The sequence below is a fragment of the Bactrocera dorsalis genome, chromosome 3 (assembly GCF_023373825.1).
Source record: "Bactrocera dorsalis isolate Fly_Bdor chromosome 3, ASM2337382v1, whole genome shotgun sequence".
NCBI lineage: Eukaryota > Metazoa > Arthropoda > Insecta > Diptera > Tephritidae > Bactrocera > Bactrocera dorsalis.
In genome coordinates, this window is record NC_064305.1 from 6,938,050 (window position 1) to 6,958,711 (window position 20,662).

Genomic DNA, 20,662 nt, shown 5'->3' on the forward strand with positions numbered 1-20,662 from the left:
CAAATCAGCAGGCGGTGCAGTCGCAACGTCTTTCTGGCCCAGTGGTTGCAGGAGTTCTGACTGGACACTGTGCGATCAGGATTCATATAATAAGAGTGAACATTTTATTGGATACCAATTGCATCAGCTGTTTGGAGGTTACCTCGGTTTTCATACATTTAGACAATCAGTTGAAATAGCGGTAATAGAAATAACACACCTAAGCAAATTTATGATAGGTGCGTTCGTTTAATCTAATCTAATCTAACTTAACCTAAGGGTAAGGATTGCCGGAGTTCTTCGCACCTTCGCATTTTATTTTTTGTATAGAATGAATTGTATCTTGGAAACCCCTGTCTTGTCTATACGAAATATAACAACTAAATCTCAGCGCACTCTGCTTTGTTTCACTTTTAGTACTTTGAGATCGCAAGTAATACCGACTGCGAGCTCTTTTTCGTTTTAAGACGTCACAAGATTTTATGACGAACATTTTTCCCAAGCGTGGCAATAAATTTAATTGACAGCACTACCGAGAAGTGGTATTCAAAGTTGCGATCAGTGCAATCTTCAGAAGCCTCAGAGCTTTCATTTTATATTATTTTTCTTTAAGTTTGTGTTAGATAAGTATTGAATCGTGAGGTTTTCTGGACGGGTAATGAAATTGTCATAAGAAATTGTGGACCGAAGATTTGTCTGTTTTGAGAAGAACGAGATGTTACTCGGAGCTTTTTCAAATACATATATGTATGTGCTTTTAATACAAAACTTTATAAGTCATGTACTATAGTTTGTCGGGTTACAACTGTTTCTGCGTTAAGTACGGGTATTTGTCCGAAACGGCCTGTTTACGTTTCTCGTATGAGCAAAGTTCTATTTACCATTGAGGAGGATTATAGACACCTTTGTTTTTATGCCTTACCATATTTTGCTAATCTTATCACTTGGAAAAATAAACGCTTTGTCTCAAAGCCACTCGCACACACATACTCACACACACACACACACAGAGCACATCCAATCAGCTGCTTCTTGTTGTGATCCACGCTGCTTTGTGATGCTTTTAAGCGCTAAATGCATATCGTAATTCACGCTCAAAGGCATGCTACCTCTGCGTGCCACAATCGCTGCTGGATTAGCTTTGTCAACACGCATACACACATGCATACATTGTATAATGATCGTATCCAAGCATCGTTGAGGTGGAAGAAGAAGCCGCTGACGTTGTGATAAGCGTGATTACAGCTGTTTACGTTTGCCGCTGAAGATCGCAACAAGAGATTGTGTGCAAAATGAGTAGTATGAGTTAAAGGGTGGGACATGCGGGGTAGGCAGATAAACCGTTAGCGTGTAGTTGTAGCATTTTGTTGCTTGAGCGCCAGATTGGAGGAGGGGAGTGGAAAATTTTTACGCACTCACTTGAATGATAGGATATTTACAGGTTGAAAAGGTGTGCTGGATACAGAGAGAGAGAGAGAGAGAAAGAGCGTGAGAGAACATGTGAGAGAGTGCATACAATTTATCATAAGTATGAATGTAGCTAAAACTAAAACTAAAACCACATTTGATAAGAGTCCCGAGAGCTGCGACTTATTTCGAAGCGAACGTAGATCATTTGTTGTTGCACCTGTTGTTGGCGGCTGATTAGCAGCATGTATTAGAGACAGTATGGCAAGATCGGCGGCATACGCGCTGTAGTTAGTTAGTGTAAGCTGCTAGTGTGGGTGCCTATAAGCTGTGGCACCCACCTCAGAACGCACATACATACAAACTTATGTATACATATACATAGATATATCGTTAAATATAGCCTTGTTTATATGTATTGTGTGTTTTTATCAGAATAATTTGAATGTCGCCGAGTGGCGAGCAATAAATAATATGTAACGTGTGCTGCGCCTGTGGTTGTAGCTTACTTAAATTCTTTCCTCGGCTAGCTCAGAGGCTCACTAACTTTGAGATATGTATTATTAGACGTTTAGGATTTTCCTCATTCTACTTGCACACTTCTCAGTGGCAAGACGTGATCGTCAACCGATTCGTAACGTTCGTAAATGACACTGTCGCGGCACAACGCAGCGCGATTATTCAATACAAGCGTCGACTTAAATTCTCCACTTTTTTGCGGATTATTGGCGCTTCGCGTGTGCAACCTGATCGTTTAGCGCGTTTCCGTTCGTCTCGTATGCATAACAAAGCGTTTTCTGTGTTTTTGCAGTGTGTGTGAAGATGCGTGTGTTGCGTTCGGCGGTTGCAATGTTTTGAAAAGGCTTCCCCACACATCCACACCCATCCACACTTAGTCAGTAGTGGAGACGCGTGCCAGCGTTTGGACTTCCTTGTCTAGTGTTCGTTTTTCGGGTTTATTGATCGCCCCTCGTTTGTGGTGATCTCTTACAGTCACTGCACTCAACGCACTTGTAGTAGGCGCGTTGCGGAAGTGCGCAGAAGCACACACGGTAGTCGCACCTGTTAGCATTAAGAACATCAAATTTTTGTGCGCGCAGCTGTTTGGCTTATAAGTGATATTTTGGTGGAAATTTTTTTGGAAAAAAAGCGTAAAAATGGTGGAAGGTAATTAAAAATTGACTGAACTTAAAAAAATGTTGCTGATTTCATGTTACAAAATTAAAAATTTGGCAAGATTAAAGAAAAATTATAATGAAAAATATAATTTTTTAAAAATTAAAATAAAGTTTAATATACAATATTTGAAAAAAAGTATTTAATTAAGTTTTTAATATTTTTGAAATATTTGAAAAAACTTTTAAGTGAAAAATATAAAAATATAATTTTTGAAAAGTTTTGTTAATTAAAGTATTTCTTTATTTCAAGAATTTTGTGAGTTGAATTTTAAAAATTTTGAAATATTTGAAAAAAGTTTTAAGTGAAAAATATAAAAATATAATTTTTGAAAAGTTTTGTTAATTAAAGTATTTCTTTATTTCAAGAATGTTGTGTGTCGAATTTAAAAATTAAGGCTAGTGTTACAAAAATTAAAATTTTTTAAATATTTTCAATTATTATTTTTTTTTTAATATTTGAAAAAATTTTAAAGACAAATGTGGAAATATTTGAAAAAAAAAATTTATAGTGAAAAATATAATTAAAAAGAAAAATTAAAGTATTCAAAGTTTTTCACACTTTTTTAGGAATTTAATTAGTGTAATTTAAGAATTAGTGCTGTATTTATGTCACAAAAATTAAAAAATTGCTTATCTTAAAAAAAATTGTTTTGATAAAAAATGTATTTTTTGAAAAAATAAGAATTTCAAAAAATTTAATATAAAAATTTGGAAATGTTTGGAAAAAAATTTTAATGAATAAAAACTAATATTTCAAGTGAAAATAAATTAATGTTTACTCAAACAAGCATGAAACAAGTGATGCACATATACACATACATACATATATTTTTTATTCTAAATTCTTTTTCACAACTTTTTTTTATTTTTTAAAATTGCGTTTTTTAAAGAAATCGAAAATAATAGTTTTGTGCAAAATATAAAGAAGACTTATAAAATGTATGTTCATATGTATTTGAAATTTCACTGTTAAGCAAAAATCGACACAACAATATTTTTTAATGGAGAATTTTATTTTTTTTTAATTTTAATGAAATTGAAAATAATTTTTTTGAGCAGATAGTTCTTTTATTTATAATATATTTTTTGGAAAAATTAAAAAAAAAAATTCAAAGGAAATTGTTATTTGTTTTTTCTAATTTGTTCCGAAATCAAAAATATTTTTTTATGCAGATATGCAACATTTTCTTAATTTTTTTTTTATAATATTTTTAAAAGAAATAGTTTTTTGTTTTAGAAAAATTTAAGTGAAAATTTTATTATAAAGAAAAAAGAATATTTTTAAAAGGAGATGTTATTTTTTTACTTTTAATTTTTTTTATAAGATTTTTTTTTATTTATTATTATTATTACTTTATTATTAAGAAAAAATTATATTTTAGAAGGATATGTTATTTTTTTATTTTTATTTTTTTTATTTATAAGATTTTTTTTTTAATTTATAAGAAAACATAAAAGAATATTTTTGCTTTTTGTTTTTGAATATTTTTTACAAAATTGAAAAAAAATTATTTTGAACAAAACTTTTAAAATTAACAAAAATCAAGGCAAAATAATATTTATTAAAGAAATAGTTATTTTTTTATTTATGTTTTTTACGAAATTAAAAATATTTGTTTTGCGCAGTTACATTTTTTTATTTATAATTTTTTTTTTATTTTAATAACAAAATTTAAACAAAAATTCCTTTAGCAAAGTTTGAAGTGAAATCATCACAAAGGAGTATTTTCGAAAGAGATATTTTGTTTTTAAAATTTTTTACGAAATTAAAAATATTTATTTTGTGCAGATTAATTGTTTTATTTATAAGAAATTTTTTTAAGAAACATTTATTTACAAAAAAGCATAAACAAAAAAAGGATTTTAATTTTTTTTAATTCTAATACTTTTCACAAAATTGAAAAAAAAATATGTTGTGTCAAATTTTAAATGAAAAATACATTTAAAGTTTAACTGTTAAACAAAAATCAACTCAAAATAATATTTTTAAAAGGAATTTAAAAGAATATAGCATTTTTTTAATTTATTTTTTATTTTCTAAACGGAATTAAAAAGCAACATAAAATTTAAAGATATAATTTATTTTAAAAATATGTATGTATTTAATTTTTTATGTTAAACATTTTTTAATTAAGTTAGACTCTTTTAAATTTTTAAAAACAATAATCCTTAAAGTGGTCTATATTTTTTTAAATTTTTTTTAATTAGTTTAATTTAGTAACTTTTTTTGAAAAAAATCTTGCGTTTTTGACTGTGAATACATTTTCTTTAACTTTTTAGCATCAAAAGAAATATAAATTTCATTTACTACAATGCAAATACATACTTCAAATCGAGTATTATCCACAAGTCCAGTCCTCTGCCTAACTTGGCAGCGACTTAACGCTTCATTTAGGTTGTTTGATTTACTTTTTATCTTAAAAGCACACACTTCATTTGAAATGCCTTCATTAATTTTCCTATAATTTTTTAATCCGAAATTCAAGCGAATTGCCACGTGCAAAGGCTTGATTAAAATTTTACACAAATCATTTCTGCTATTTCTTTTAGCAACTTTACAACTGTAATTAATTATGTGACTTTTCCAAGCAATGCTCAAACAAGTTTCAGTTTTTTACGAATTGAAAACAGACAACATTTTGGAAAAATAAAAAATTATGAACACCGAAATTCGAAAAAAAAAAATAATTTACAGCAACTTGTTACAAATTCAGCGCAAATGCAAATAAATATTCGCATTTATTCCTAGAATCAGCTGTTGACCGGCTGTTGGCGCGCTCGCTGATTGATCGCACGCATTGCTGCCGGCCTAGGCAATGACTTACAACGCCGCCGCTTAGCATAGAGTTCATTCATACTTGTCGACTAGTCGCAATACTAATATTTTTGTATTTTTATGCACATACATACATATGTATGTATGTAACTACTGTTTGATAATCGATATAGGAGTATACATGTATGTATGTATACATATATTCAGAGCGATAAAAATTTCAAAAACCTCGAGAGCAGTTTATTGATTGGCAGCATTACATAAACTAATAAATATATATGTAGAAAAAATATATATATTAGCTATTTATATGCATAAATAAATTATAGAATGCGGAGTAATACTCGTACACTGTTTCTTGGCGACAATTAAAATTAATTATAGTATTCAAATAATGCGGTTGCAGTTTTATAGATAAATAATCTATGTTGAAATGTGTTATTAATTAAATTTTTATACTTGAATGCACACATGAAATTTTGACATTCTATAATTTTTCTTGATTTTCATTAATGACAAAAAAAAATAAATTCATAATATTTTTTTTTCTAAAAAATAATGTATTGTACTGTATAAGAAGTAACAGATCAATTTAAAAGTTCTCTGCCTACAATAGAAAAGCATTTTTTGTTCAAGGGTTATACGCTGATTATAGCGACCCCATCACTTTTCAGTACCATTTTATAGTATATGCCTCAGTGTCGGCGATCACGTATTGTTTCGATGAAAATTTCTTCCTTGGGAGCATTCTTTTGAAATCTAGGAACAAGGAAATAGTCGCTAACGACCAAATCTGAAGCATATAGTAGATGAGGAAGCAATTCAAAGCTCAGGCCAAGGATCTTTGCCATCGCTCTCTCTGACTTGGTGAAACAGCACTTTCTTTTTCTTCAAATGGGAAATAGTCGCTGTTGATGGTCCTTCCTTTTTCAAGGCAGTCAATAAAAATTATTCCATGTGCAACCCAAAATACAAGGCTTTTTTACGCTTGAACATATCCAAACACTGTTCCGAATCCTCAACTTGTCGTTGTTTTTTGATCAAAAGTGAGCTTGCGCGTTACGCACTTTGCACAGAGCTTCCTCCATACCCAAATATTCGTGAATAAAATGAAGTATACGTTTATTTTTTAGCTATTTTTTCACAATAGCAAAAGTTGTTTCACTACCAAACCATATAATTTTCAATCTAATGATCCAACAGCTTTCAAATAGACTCCATTTGAAGGTTAGGGCCAACTAAAAAGCATAAGGATTTAATTCTAGTAGCGCCATCCATGAGACTTTTCAATTAACCTGTTAGGCTAGGTTAGGTAAATAGGTGAGACCACCAATAAATCAACTTGGACGTTTATCATTGCGGTCATGTAAACCTTGTTAGTAGTTAGTGTTTCTATGGACATTTTGTATTATAAGTGGGTGCACAGCTGTTGCCAATGAGAGCCGCTCGTTGAACATGCTCCAGCTGTTTAGTGATTGTGGATTTACCGAGTGCCTCCACCTGACAAATACATCACAGAACCGCTTCCAGCCGAATATTATTGAATGCTCCCTTAATGTCGAGAAATGTCTCCAACACATTCCTTATATATGAGGGCTCACTCCAGTCATGTCACAACGGCATTTAGAGCAGTGTCTACAGATCTGCCTTTGCTACAGGAATGCTGAGGCCCTAATAACATGTTATTCGGTAAGCTGTCAGTGATGTGCAGGTCCATAAACCTCTTCAGCGTCTTTAACGAAAGCGAAGAGAGGCTGACAGCCCTGAAATCTGTGGCATTGGCATGAAAGTTTTTTCCGGCCTCCGGATTGAACGCCACCCTTATCCGCCTCAGAGTCTTGGAAAGACCTAGGTCTTGAGGAATTAAATGCTTTGAACGAATTTAAGGGGTATGTGAGTTGACCGTCGTTCGGAAGATCTAAGAAGGCTGTATCGCCTTCCTGACGCCCTCTGAGGAGCACTTCTTCAGAGGATTGGCTCATTCGAAAGTGAGCGTCTAGGTGTAGCTCTTACGACTACTCACGGCTCGAAGTCCAGTTTAACTTTTAAATTTCCAAATAAAAAAAAATAAATAAAATATAATTTAAAGTAATATATTTGTGTAATTATTTTATTGTTTTTTTTTTTAATTTAAATATTCATTAAAAAAAATTAAAACAAAAAAATAATTAATAGTAATTTAATTTTTTTAAAATTAATAAAATTAAATTTTTTTATTTTTTATAACCCCATCAAAAATTAATTGTATAAAAATTTGAATAAAATAAATTCGTCTAATTAATTTTATGTTTATTAAAAAATTTACTTTTCATTCAAAAGTAGGAAAAATTAAAATAAAAAAAATTTATTTCCAATTAAAAAAATTATTTACAAAAATTTAATTTTAGCTAATTTTTCTAATTATTATTTTTTCCTATAAATATTGGAACAAGCTAAATTTAATAAATTATTATTTTTAATTAAAAATTGAGTTTTCGTTAAAAATTATGAAAAATAAACATCAAAAAAAATTAATTTCCAATTTTTTATTTTTCTTTGCAATCCCAAACAAAAATTAAATTTAAAGTAACATTTTTTTGATTTATATAATTTTTAAAATTATTATTTTTTTTTATAAAATTTAAAGTCTAACAAATATTTCAATTTTAATTCTTTTTTTCGTTAATTTTTTCTCATAAAAAATATATTTCGATTTACCTACATATACATTTTCACCCCTCATTCAGAATTTCTAACCGTCTCCCTTACGCCCTCTCTATCTCTCTCTCTCTCATTGCAGTTCAAGCGCGCACAGTGCTCTGGTATTTGGTTTTCATCGGTTTCGCGGTGAATTACATGATTCGCATCAATCTAAATATAACAATTGTGGAAATGATAGCCAAAAAACCGTTATTAGCGCCCACATTCACCACACAAGCGCCGCTCTTAACGAATTTCACACAAAGCGCATTCGTCAATAACAACAACACCAACAGTATTCACGCGAACATCACTAGCAATAGTGTAGCAGCGATCGCGTCTAATCACAGCACCGAAGTGTCAGTGTCAGCGTTGGTGAAAGAGCCGCGCTATTCGTGGGAGAAGCAGTTTCTCAATTCATTGGGGGTAAGTTTGAATTGCTAATTCAGCGCAAAAAAAAAGTTATGAAATAGTGCAAAAAGGTGCGTTGAATTGACAGAGAAGCAAACGTAATACCAACAAATTTTTTTAATGCTGTGTAAATGTATGCGTGAGTGTATAAATATAAATTTGAGATTATGGCATTTGGCCAAGTGCCTCTTTGAAGTTACATTTTGTTCTATATTATTTTATATTATGTTAATTTTCTCCCACATTTTCTATGGTGATTCCGAGATGCCTTCAATTTTCTGTAGAATTTCTATGAGAAATCTTTTTATAGCCGCAAAAACTATAGATGCCGGTAACTGGCGGGCGGCAAGCGCAGGTGTAAAGTTTTCTGATACATAGACGCGCTTTTTGGCGCTCTGTTTGAGTGAGGCATCAGCTATGTAGGTGACATTTTCAGCTTGTTCTTCTTTACTGGCCTAAACACCGCTTACGCATCAAGGACCCCAGCAAGTTTGTTGCTGCTGCTGCTGCCTCTGCTCCAGCTGCTGGTGCTGCCGCTGCTGCCGAAAAGAAGGAAGAAGCCAAAAAGGTGGAGTCAGAGTCCGCGGAAAACGACGACATGGGTTTCGGTCTCTTCGACTAAACAGCTCAACACTAAAGTGTTCTTCCTTTACGCTGTTTGACACCAATTGGGGGTTCCAAGTGTAGCTAGGTCCTCCTCCCCCAGGTCTTTGCAACGGAGTGGAGGTTTTTGTCTTCATCTGCTTCCTTCGGCGGGTACTGTGTCGAATACTCTCAGAGCTGCAGTGTTTTCATCCATTTGCACCATTAATTTTTCGCAGAACCTTTCTCTCGAAAACTCGTAACGCCGACTTATCAGAAGTAGTCATCATCGTCCATGCCTGTGCACCATATATCAGGACGGGGATAATGAGTGACTTGTAGAATTGTTTGTCTTGAGAGGACTTTCCTCATCAATTGCCTACTCAGTCCAAGGTATTGTTGCTGGCGTTAATGCTTGTTCTAAGATAGACGAAATTATCTACGACTTCGAAGTCAACGGTGACTAGTGAGCCAAATCGCGAATGCGGTGACTGTTTGTTTGCTGACAAAAGATATTTCGTCTTGTCCTCGTTCACAACTAGACCCATACCCTTCGCTTTCTTATGCAGTCTGGAGTAAGTGGAATTAACGGTAGGGTTGTTGAGGACAACGTACTCCCTTATAGAAGATTTTACCTTCTCTATTTATCTCTGCAGCTCATTTTGAGCTACTTAGTCTAATTTGCAGCTCAGTTCCATAACAGAGCTTCGTTTTCTCAACTCAAACGAGTTTTTGTCTGCAGCATCTCGATCGCCTAGCAATTCAAGACTGTCACTCAGCGTGAGGATCACCTAGACTTTCACACATTTATGATTTTTTCAAATCACCTCTCAAGCTCCGTCATGTCCTTAGCTCTTTGGCCTAGAATTTAGCACCACCTACCTGTAACTTTATTTAATTCTGATCTCAGCTCTTATGACAGTTAATTACATTATGGGATCTCCCTTAGCGAAAGTCTCATGTAACCAGTTAGATAGTTTTTGCGTCGTCCAAATGATCCAGGCTGTCCAAAAAACAAACAGTGTTGGAAACCAAAGGTCAAAAGGTCATACTTTTCAGTATCACAAAATATAAGTATTGATTAATCTCAAAATGTAATCATACTCGCACGACCGCGTATACTAATCGTCAAATTACTTGATTATTTTTATCGACGCGTTGTAAGAGATTGCACACGTATTATTAGTTGCTGCCAAGTGATCAATCTCTAATCAAAAAATGCAAACGATGTGAACGTGAACGTGGTCAAAACAAACAAAAGGGAATTTCATTATAACCATTGACATCATCCAGTACTTGAGCGCCTACTTCAAACAGCACACGCAGTTAGGCGTCCAAAATAAATACTTCCTTATCAGTAACTAAAATTAACTGTTAATTGGTTATACAAAGCCAGAAAATAATGCGTTTTACCGATTTAATTACTTAGTGATTGAAGACTAGTATAGAATCATAAATTAAATGACAAAAGTATAGGGTGATCCATTTTGAGGTTTACTACTTGAGGAATGTTTACAGGTATTATCATTCAAAAGAACATCCTTTGCCTTTTATTTTTTGAAGATTATCTCTTTCAAATGTTGGATGATCCATCCATTCAGTCCAATTATCGATGACTCTTTCGGTCATATCGACTGGTGGCTGGCGTATGACATGCGCGATGGTTTGCTTCAAGACTTGAATCGAAGAGGGATTGTCCGCATAGACTTCAGACCAAGCCCTTTTTTTTCTGCATGAAATGGCAGCTCTTGAATCTCTTCAGTTTGCTCTTCGTCTCAAATGCGGCAATTTTCCTTGTTTACATACCCATTGAGCCAGAAATGGGGCTCACCGTTGAACAAAATTTGGCTCGAAAACGTCGGATCATCTTGGAACATTTCAAGAGCCCAAAGAGTGAAGCGATTGCTAACTTAGTAAGATAATGTCGATCTGCGCACTTCAGTTTCGAATATAAATTGGAAATTTTCAACGAGAAACGAAGAGCGAAAGAGAGCAATCTTTAGAATTGAACGAACTCATTGAAATTAGAGCATTCAGTCTAATGAACTACCATTGTTTGGTAATCGTTTCATTTTCAATAATCTGTTTGTGTAGCGCAAATATTATTGTAATTCGAAAACAGCGATTATAACGGCAAATTTCATACAGCTGTGTAATTGAAGAATACCGTTTTCAATGCGATTATTTTTGTTGTTAATCTAGTATAAATGTATTCGAAAGCGCACAATTATGCATCGAAAGACAATAGATGTCTAATTGATATTTACACTGTCTATTAAAAGGCTGTATACATTCTAAGCCTATTTTTCCTCAACCCCCCCGTAGTGAGCCAAAATGCGCTTTAAATAATTTACAATTGATATAAATTAAAAGACTTGTTTTCTGAAGGAATCGTAACAATATAAGTGACAGTATTTAAAATTTATGATATAACTGTTCTTTAATTAGAAATGATTATGAAACAACAAAGCACTTCGACTGCACTGAAGCGATAATACTACTTACAGGTGGATTTCTTATAGCTTAAAAGGGGCTAAAAGATCTTTATCGTGACTTTGATCGGCACAGTTTGTACGGCAGCTATATGTTATAGTAGCCCGATCTGAATAAGTTTTTTTAAGATTATAGTACTGCCTTGGACAATAATCTATGCCGAATTTCGTGAAGATATCTAGTCAAATATACAAGTTGTCCATACAAGAACTTGGGTTTGATCGCTCAGTTTGTATGGCAGCTACAATTTTTAGTGGTCCGATATCGACGTTTCCGAAAAATGAGCAGTCTTTTCGACAGAAAATGTGTTCGAAATTTCAGATCGTTATTTCAAATCTCTGAGCGCCTATTCCTCGTATATACAGACAAACAGACGACCATTGAACCTGACGGGCTCGACTACGATCGCCACGCTGATCATTTAACACATAACATGGTATGTATGTATAAGCTTTATAGGCTCACCGACGTTTCTTTCTGCATGTTACAAACTTCGTGGCTAACTTAATTACCCTGTTTAGGGTACAATATTTGTAGACATCGTATTGTTTAACTTGTCGGTTTTATCGCACCTTAAAATAAACTATTTTAATACACATTACTAAAAGTATTAGACTTTCTTTAGTATTTTCTTATCAGCAGAGCATAGCGGTAAGCAGGTTTCACAATTACGTACTACTTGAAGTACTTAAACTGCTACTCATATTTTATACAACTCTTTATTTATCGTTTTGTTGGGTTATCTAAATAAAATTCATATGAAAACATTCATAAAATTAAGGAATTAAAGCATGATGAATACTTAGATGTGTGGGTGGATCCAATTGGCGGACTGGAAAGTTTTTTCTACTTAAGCTTGCTGCTTGAGGGTTGGTTATTAGGTTTTTTAAATGCTACAAGAGCTTTCCTCGGTCTAAACTGGCTGTTAAGCGAACAATAACCATTAATTATTTTGGAAAACATATTTTTTTTTTGCCAGAGGCGGCGTTTTCTATGGTATGTATTTCGATTTTAAACATATTTAGTATGATTGTGGGAAGACGATGGGCTTAGCAGAGTAAAACAAGTATCTAAATAGCGAAAAAGGAAGGTTACATTACGAGAAAGGTTACATTATGACTGTTAAATCACATCACTGTTAGAGTCATATGTTAGGTGCGAGTGTCACCTAAGCACTGACCAGGCACGGTGCCTGCTTTTCTTTTATATAGCCAGCCTACAGTCAGCTTCCCGCGAGATTGCATTATGACTGTTAAGTCACATCACAGGTAACAGTCAGCTTCCTGCGAGATTACATTATGACTGTTAAATCACATCACTTCGCGGTTCGAGTGTCACCTAAGCACTGACCAGGCACCGTGCCTGCTTTGCTTTTATAGAGCCAGCTTCCCGCGAGTTTGCATTATGACTGTTAAATCACATCACAGTCAACAGCCAGCTTCCCCTGAGATTACATTATGACAGTTAAATCACATCACAGCTAACAGCCAGCTTCCCGCGAGATTACATTATGGCCGTTAAATCACATCACAGCTAACAGTCAACTGTTATATCACATTACTTCGCGGTGCGAGTGTCACCTAAGCACTGACCAGGCACGGTGCCTGCTTTTCTTTTATATAGCCAGCCTACAGTCAGCTTCCCGCGAGATTGCATTATGGGTGTTAAATCACATCACAGCTAACAGACAACTGTTAAATCACATCACTTCGCGGTGCGAGCTTTACATAAGCACTGACCAGGCACCGTGCCTGCTTTTCTTTAATAGAGCCAGCTTCCCGCGAGATTACATTATGACAGTTAAATCACATCGCGGTGCGACCGTCACCTAAGCACTGACCTTCAAACATTGGCACAAATCGTCAACATCCACAAAATATTGGAGCCAAGATAGTGTTACTGTATAGTTTTTTGAGTCAAATGGTGAACGGCTACTAAACCAGAAGTTTTACGCGAGATAAAAATCTCACTATGTCATATGAAGATCTTGCAATATCAGTAATATCAATAGTTTACGGAACAACAAATGATTTTGTGCGACTTTCACGAAATTCGTTTGGGAGTGATCTACGATCTCGGTAAGATTCATCATACCCTCGATAATCACAGGTCATTGGTGGAGCTTCTTTGCTTAAATTGTATTAAGTTTATCGATGTAGCTGACTTAATCAAATTAAATCACGATTTAGTTTCACGTTTTGTCAAGATGAATATTTTAAGTTACTGTAAACAACACAAAGAGCACTCGTGTCTCAGAACGTTCTGAGAAGGTATAACATCAAAAATGTCAAATTGTACGATAGTGTCGTGAGTTGCCAGATTGCAACACTAAGGTTGGACTTTTTTTTGACTACCTTGAAAAAGAAAGGACAAAATCGCGGGAAAACGGCCGCATTTGAATAAGAAGAAAGTGTTTTTTACCAACCTCACCATGTAACAAGTCAGTGAAAGCCATGGCCAGAAACTATAAATTGGGTTTCGAATTGCTCCGCATCCACCGTTTTCTCCAGACCTGTTCCCCAGCGGCTATTTCTTGTTCTCAGATCCCAAAATAATGCTCGCTGAGGAAAAATTTTCATTGAATGAAAAGATTAACGCCGAAACTGAGGCCTATTTTGAAGCAAAGGACAAATCGTACTTCAAAATTGATATCGAAAAGTTGGAGAGTCGGTATAATCAGTGTATTACCCTTGAAGGGAACTCTTTTTAATAAAAAAAAACAAACTTTGGTAAAAAAATGCGTTTTACAATGGTAGACCGGCGACTCTTCAATTGATTTGTTATATGAGCAAGATTGCCAGAAAAAGCAAGCAGCCTTAAACTCGTTGGAATCGACATTATTCTCTCTAGCTTTGAGGAAACTACAACAATGGCGATTATAATATCATGCAGTTGAAAAGAAAACCCACATTTTCTTAAAATAAATATTTAATAAGCTTGTTGAGAATTCTTAACGTTGACTTTCACTTGAAAAAATGCAAAAACAATAAACATTTGACAATTTCTATTTTTCGAAATTATCTAGTGATCATTTATCTTTAAGTAAATACTATTTTAGTAAACATACAGAGATTAGATTACCAAATAGACAGAAGAATGCACCTAAATAATCCACACGCGCTTACAAAGTGCTTGTTTTAGACACTTAAAATCTTGAAGCATTTGACACGCACCGTATTTTATAACAGTATTTTTGTTTGAACACGCTACAAAGAAGTTTATATAAACGAACCGTTTATTTACACATTTTATTTTTGTTTACCAAGCTCATAACCTCACTAATACCCTTATCAACTTTTTTTTATTACTTCACACACATAGATCCACTACGAAGCGGATGGTTTCGGTTGGAATGAGTATCAGCAGGGTTTGGTTTTAGGCTCGTTTTATTGGTTACATTGGCTCACGCAAATTCCTGGTGGTATTTTGGCTAAAAAGTATGGCACGAAATTGGTTTTCGGTTTATCGAATGCAGTCGGCTGTTGGATCTGTTTCGTCATACCATTAGCCGCCTATTGGAATTATCAGGTGCTTTTATGGTTGCGTATACTACAAGGACTAGTAACTGTAAGTTAAATGCAAGCTTTATTTAATAAAACAATGATAATAATAAGACTTTGAAACACTTCCACCAAAGGGTTTATCATGGCCAGCTATGCATCACATGACCGGCAAATGGATACCGCCGAATGAGCGTAGCAAATTCGTCACCGCTTATTTGGGCAGTTCGGTAGGTGTCGCTGCATTCTATCCCTTATTTGGTTATGTTATGCATTGGACCTCATGGGAGTGGGTATATCTGATGTGTGGCGTCATTGGCACTATATGGTGGTGTTGTTGGCTTTACTTTGTCTACAACACACCAGCGGAGCATCCGCGTATCAATAGCTCGGAACAACGTTACATTGAGAAGTCATTGGGCACTTCGGTGCATCATGCCAATTTGGGTCCGACACCATGGCGGCGTATACTCACATCACGCGCTGTCTGGATGAATGTGATCGCACAGTGGGGCGGCATTTGGGGTCTATTCACGATAATGACACAGGCGCCAACATACTTTCGTGTTATACATCATTGGAACATACGCGCGGTGCGTCATTTACATATCTTTGTTTTGTGTTGTAATTTTGTCATTACACGATTTTCTTCTTATATGCTTTGCAGACCGGTTGGCTCTCCGGCTTTCCACATTTAATGCGCATGCTCTTCGCTTTAGCCTTCTCCATGCTTGCTGACTATTTGTTGCGTACGGATAAGATCAAGCGTACGAACTTGCGAAAATTGGCAACAGCGATATGTAAGTGCAACGTTGCATGATTTCCAATCAAAAATAATTGATTTACGTTCTCTTAGGTTTAATTGTGAATGGCATTATGGTCTTGTGTCTGGCTTGGTTTGGCTATAATGCGATGGCAGCGATTGTTTTCCTCACGCTATCTTTAATGTTCCACGGCGCCGTTTCATCGGGTCCTCTAGCCGCCATTGTCGACATGTCTCCCAACTATGCGGGTATAGTTATGGGTATTAGTGGCTCGATTGCCGTGCTGCCAGGTTTCATATCATCCTATCTTGTGGGCATTATGACGTTGGGCAATGTAAGTTCCTATTGCGTGCCATTTTTTTGTGTTCTTGTTCATTATATGGTTTAATTTCTCCGACAGCAAACCATCGAGGCTTGGCGTAATGTGTTTCTGCTCTGCGCGGGCATGTTGATTGGCTGTGGTGTGCTCTACGTATTTTTATCAGATTCAACGCTACAAGACTGGAACTCACCGAAACGTGCTTTAGTTATTGATCCGAAGGAGTTGGAATTCTTGCATACGAAGATCACAAACGAGAATGAGAAGCATAGTAATAATGCGGAGAAGAACCCTGACTATAAATGTGCGAGTTGAGCGAACTTGGCTGTGCTTGATTAAGCTTTGTTGAATTTATTTAGTTGCATTTTGTAGTGTTAAGTCGAGTTCTATGTTGTTATTGTATGATATTAAGCATAAGTTGTTAATTTTAGTAAAATCTACTCAAAGCTGTTAATAATTATTAAACTTAGTATTAAGAAAGTCTGATTAAAATTCACGAAACCAAAAGTTAAGTTTTTTATTTAATTTAAAAAGCTGAAACTATAAAACGAGAGTTAAATGAAATAAAAACGACACGGAGACAGCAGTTTTGATTGAAAATTAGGGTTGTTTTTGTTGGGAGCACTTCACGCTTGAGAAGTACAATGCCATGGTAAACAGACGGCTCGAAAACGGCATATGAAAATTAGGCTGATAAAGTGGGACCACGTACCAAACTGTCGGTACCCATGGGCAGGTTTTTCTGCACTTTTCAAACTGAAGTCTATGTACTCCATTAACAGGTGAGCAGAGATCATTCTAAAGAAGAACTAACCTGGGGAACGAATAGTCATTCCCAGTGATGGTCCAGCGGCAATTCAGGTAATTTAAATAGAAATAAGCTGTCCGATATCCCAGTGAAAAAAACAGCGACAACCGGAATCGTTCTTCACTATGCGTTCCCATATATTACGAGGGGAGCTACGCAAAGAGGAAAGGACCTGTGGAAAACCTCACTGTCTTCAAGTGCCTGGGCTTCAACGGGCAAGGCTGTGGTAACTGACGTTGAGCAAATCCAAAAGCTTCGTCAGGATCGGGAAGGATTTCTCCGAGGTTTCAGACAAGACGATTTCTCCAATCTACTCTTGGAGAAATAATAGAGAAGGTACAATCTTCTATAAGAGTGTACAATTGCTGGCGTACGCCGATGACATCGATATCATTGGTCATAATAACCACGCCGTTAGTTTTCCTTTCTCCAAGTTGGACAAAGAAGCGAAGCAAATATGACTAGTAGTGATCGAGGGCAAGACGAAATATTTTTTGTCGAAGTCGTAGATAATTTGGTCTATCTTGGAACCAGCGTAAACACCACCAACAATGTCAGCCTGGAAATCCAACAAAGGATAACTCTTGCCAACAGGGGCTACTTCGGACTGAGTAGGCAATTGACAAGCAAAGTCCTCTCTCGACGAACAAAAACCAAACTCTATAAGTCACTCATTATTCCCATCCTGCTATATGGTGCAGAGTTTGGACGCTGACAACAACTGATGAGTCGACGTTGCGAGTTTTCGAGAGAAAGGTCCTGCGGAAGATTTATGGTCCTCTGCGCATTGCCTACGGCGAATAACGCAGCCGATGGAACGATGAGCTGTACGAGAAATACGACGACATAGAAGTATGTACATAGTTCAGCGGCTTCGCTGGCTGGTCATGTCGTCCGAATAGATGAAAACACTCCAGCTCTGGGAGTATTCGAAGCAGTACAGGTTGGGGGAAGCAGAGGAAGCGGAAGACCTCTACTCCGTTGAAAAGACCAGATGGAGAAGGACCTGGCTACACTTGGTAGCTCTATTTGGTGCCAAATAAGTAAGAAAAAAAATTTATTAAAATAAAATTAAAGTTGGTAGTAATAAAAAAAAAATATTTTTCAAGATTTAATTTTTTTCCTTTTAATAAAAAAAATATAAGGCATATAAAAAAATTTAAAAATTTTGTTTCTTGCTTTTATTTGTTGTTAAAATTTTTCGGAAACCGACATAGCATTTAAAAGTTTCCAACTTTTAATATAAAATATGTTCAACACAAATCAACTTTACTAGAGAAGCTTTCAAAACTTTTCGTTTTTGCGAAAACTGAACTTTGCACCTCAGCTGAGTAGTTGCTGGAACAATAAATTCGGCTGATGATGTCCACTTTTTAACATTTTTCATGCCTAAAAATATTATACGCACACACACATGCACTGTTGAGGTCCTGCATGCAGAGTATGCGATGCTTTGTGGTGCTTCTAGGTGGACATGTGCATGCCGGTGTGTGTGTGTGCCAATCCCCCTGTTGGCTGTCAGTTGTAAATACCTCACCACAAAATGTCTGATGGCCTTAACAAAACCAACCTACTAGCAACACTACAGCTAAATACAACAAAAACAATAGAGACACGTCAATATAGACGACGAAGAAAAATGCGTTTATTGCAGTAATCTCCAAGGAAATTTGTGTTGTGCAAAAAAAAATCCAAAAAAAAAAAATAAAGGGCAAAAGTGTGAATTTTTGTAGACATTTTTTTTCAAATTTATAAAAACTGCTTAATTTCAACACGTATCCGCCGACGGGACAAGCACAAAAAGACGGCAATACAAACATGAGCAAAGCACGCGGAAGGGAGTTGGTGCTGAAGGGAGGTAAAATATGGCAAAGCTGTAGTTACAACATGTTGTACGAAGGCTTGTGGCTAATCCGGAAAATTTGTAACCGCACAACCACTGTCCACCTTCATATGTGCCTAGCGACATGCCGAGCGAAATGATTAATGTTGGGCCAAACTTTTTAACAGTTGCAAAAATGAAAATGAAATAGAACAAAGTTACAAAAAAAAAATTAATAAAAAGAAACAACGTTAACTTCGGCTGCACCGAAGCTATAATACCCCACACAGGTGCGTTTTTTATAGCGAAAAGGGGTATAAAATGGTCTTTAACTTGATTTGTATCGGTCTGTTTGTATGGCAGCTATATGCTATAGTGATCCGATGTGATCCATTTCTTGGAAGATTGTACCGTTGCTTTGAAAAATAAACTATGTTGAATTTCGTGAAGATATCTCGTCAAATAAAAAAGTTGTCCATACAAGGACTGGATTTTGATAGACAAGTTTGTACGGCAGCTATACGTTACCGTGGTCCGATCTAAACAATTTCTTCAGAGATTGCATTATTGCCTTTGAGAATAGTACATACCAAGTTTTGTGAAGATATCTCATCAAATAAAAAACTTCTCCATACAAGATCCTTATTCGCACGTTAAGTTTGTATGACGGCTATATGTTATAGTGGTCCGATATCGTTGGTTCCGACAAATTTGCAGCTTCTTTAGAAGAAAAGGACGTGTGCAAAGTTTCAGAACAATATCTCTCAAACTACTGGCAATCTCAATATACCCTGTACAGGGTATACAAAACCAAGTAAACGAAGTAAAAAAGATGAAAAAACTGAGAAAATTAGGAAAAAATGTGTTCAATTGTGTGCTGGTAATTTTTAGGGCTGCTGTCAAGCCTAAACACCAATGAGAGGCCGAAAGTTTAGCTGCATTGCTCCGCCCGCGCTTAAGCCCACGACAAGCACTGCCAGCTGAGCTCAAGGAAAATGATTTTCACATTAAGACTGACTGTCATAAACGTGCTAGGAATTTCTGTGCGGGCCACCAATGAATTTTGATAGAATTTCAACACAAAATCGTCGTCGGCAAATCTCATTCGTTTGTTTCGATTATTTGCAGCAGAAGCTGAGTATATACCTATACGCATATCGTTTTTTTAGCTGTTAGTTCTTTCATCGGCAAACAGCTGCTTATACTTATTATTGCTCGTGGTGTGTCTCATTTCAGCCTCTACACAAATTTACCGTTAGTTAAGCATTTCTTAAAAAAATACTTCCTGTTTTCCACCCACCCTCTTTCAATACGCACAATCACGCTGTGTACTCGATGCTTGGCTTTTCACTCTACTCGTTATACATTATAGCGAGTATCCGTTTTTAATTTCTGGTCAAAGCAATTGCCCTCCTGGGAGCCATAACTTCAAGTACTCTCACTCTAACACACAGCCAATCGCTAATGCCTTCCCATGCCGGAGTGGCGTTCGTCTTGATATTCGGTAGCCAACATCTTGACTTCTGACATTTGATTTCGACAGCTCGTTTATACCGCTTTTTTGCGTATTTTTTTCAGGCCGTTTCGAATTATTGCAACTAATTTGCTATCCGATTGCATATTGGTGGAAAAAAGGAAGTAAAAAGTGAAAAAAAAGCTAAAATTATCAAATGTAAGTGGGAGAGCAAAAGGAACTGGTGACTTATATACGAGAGACGCGCGGGAGTTGTGAATTGGGAATACCCAATAAGGCTTTAATATGGAGATCAATTTCATGTTAAGCAGTAATATCATATATATTTATAATTAAATTGTCATATGAGTTCTGAGAAGGTGGCAGCATTACGGGCAACATTATTGAAAATAAATTTCCTGCAGAAAACTTTTTCTGAGAAAATATATGGCAGCTTTTGAGTTATATAAAAAAATGTATACGAAAAAAAT

At 35.4% G+C, this 20,662-nt stretch overlaps 1 protein-coding gene across 1 annotated transcript; it reads left to right on the plus strand.

Moving 5' to 3' along the window:
* Nucleotides 1–1,928: 1,928 nt before the first annotated feature.
* On the plus strand, nt 1,929–16,598 carry LOC105226914 (sialin). The gene is made up of 7 exons (XM_049451758.1): nt 1,929–2,553; nt 8,120–8,445; nt 14,827–15,072; nt 15,143–15,598; nt 15,673–15,805; nt 15,862–16,103; nt 16,170–16,598. Exons 1-7 carry the CDS (start codon nt 2,544–2,546, stop codon nt 16,401–16,403), a joined length of 1,647 nt encoding a protein of 548 aa, XP_049307715.1. The 5' UTR covers nt 1,929–2,543; the 3' UTR covers nt 16,404–16,598.
* The last annotated feature ends 4,064 nt before the right edge of the window (nt 16,599–20,662 follow it).

Coding starts and splice junctions, on each gene's coding strand:
- LOC105226914 (XM_049451758.1), top strand. Junction 15,073..15,142: donor TACTACAAGGACTAGTAACT/GTAAGTTAAATG, acceptor CTTCCACCAAAG/GGTTTATCATGGCCAGCTAT. Junction 15,806..15,861: donor AAAATTGGCAACAGCGATAT/GTAAGTGCAACG, acceptor ACGTTCTCTTAG/GTTTAATTGTGAATGGCATT.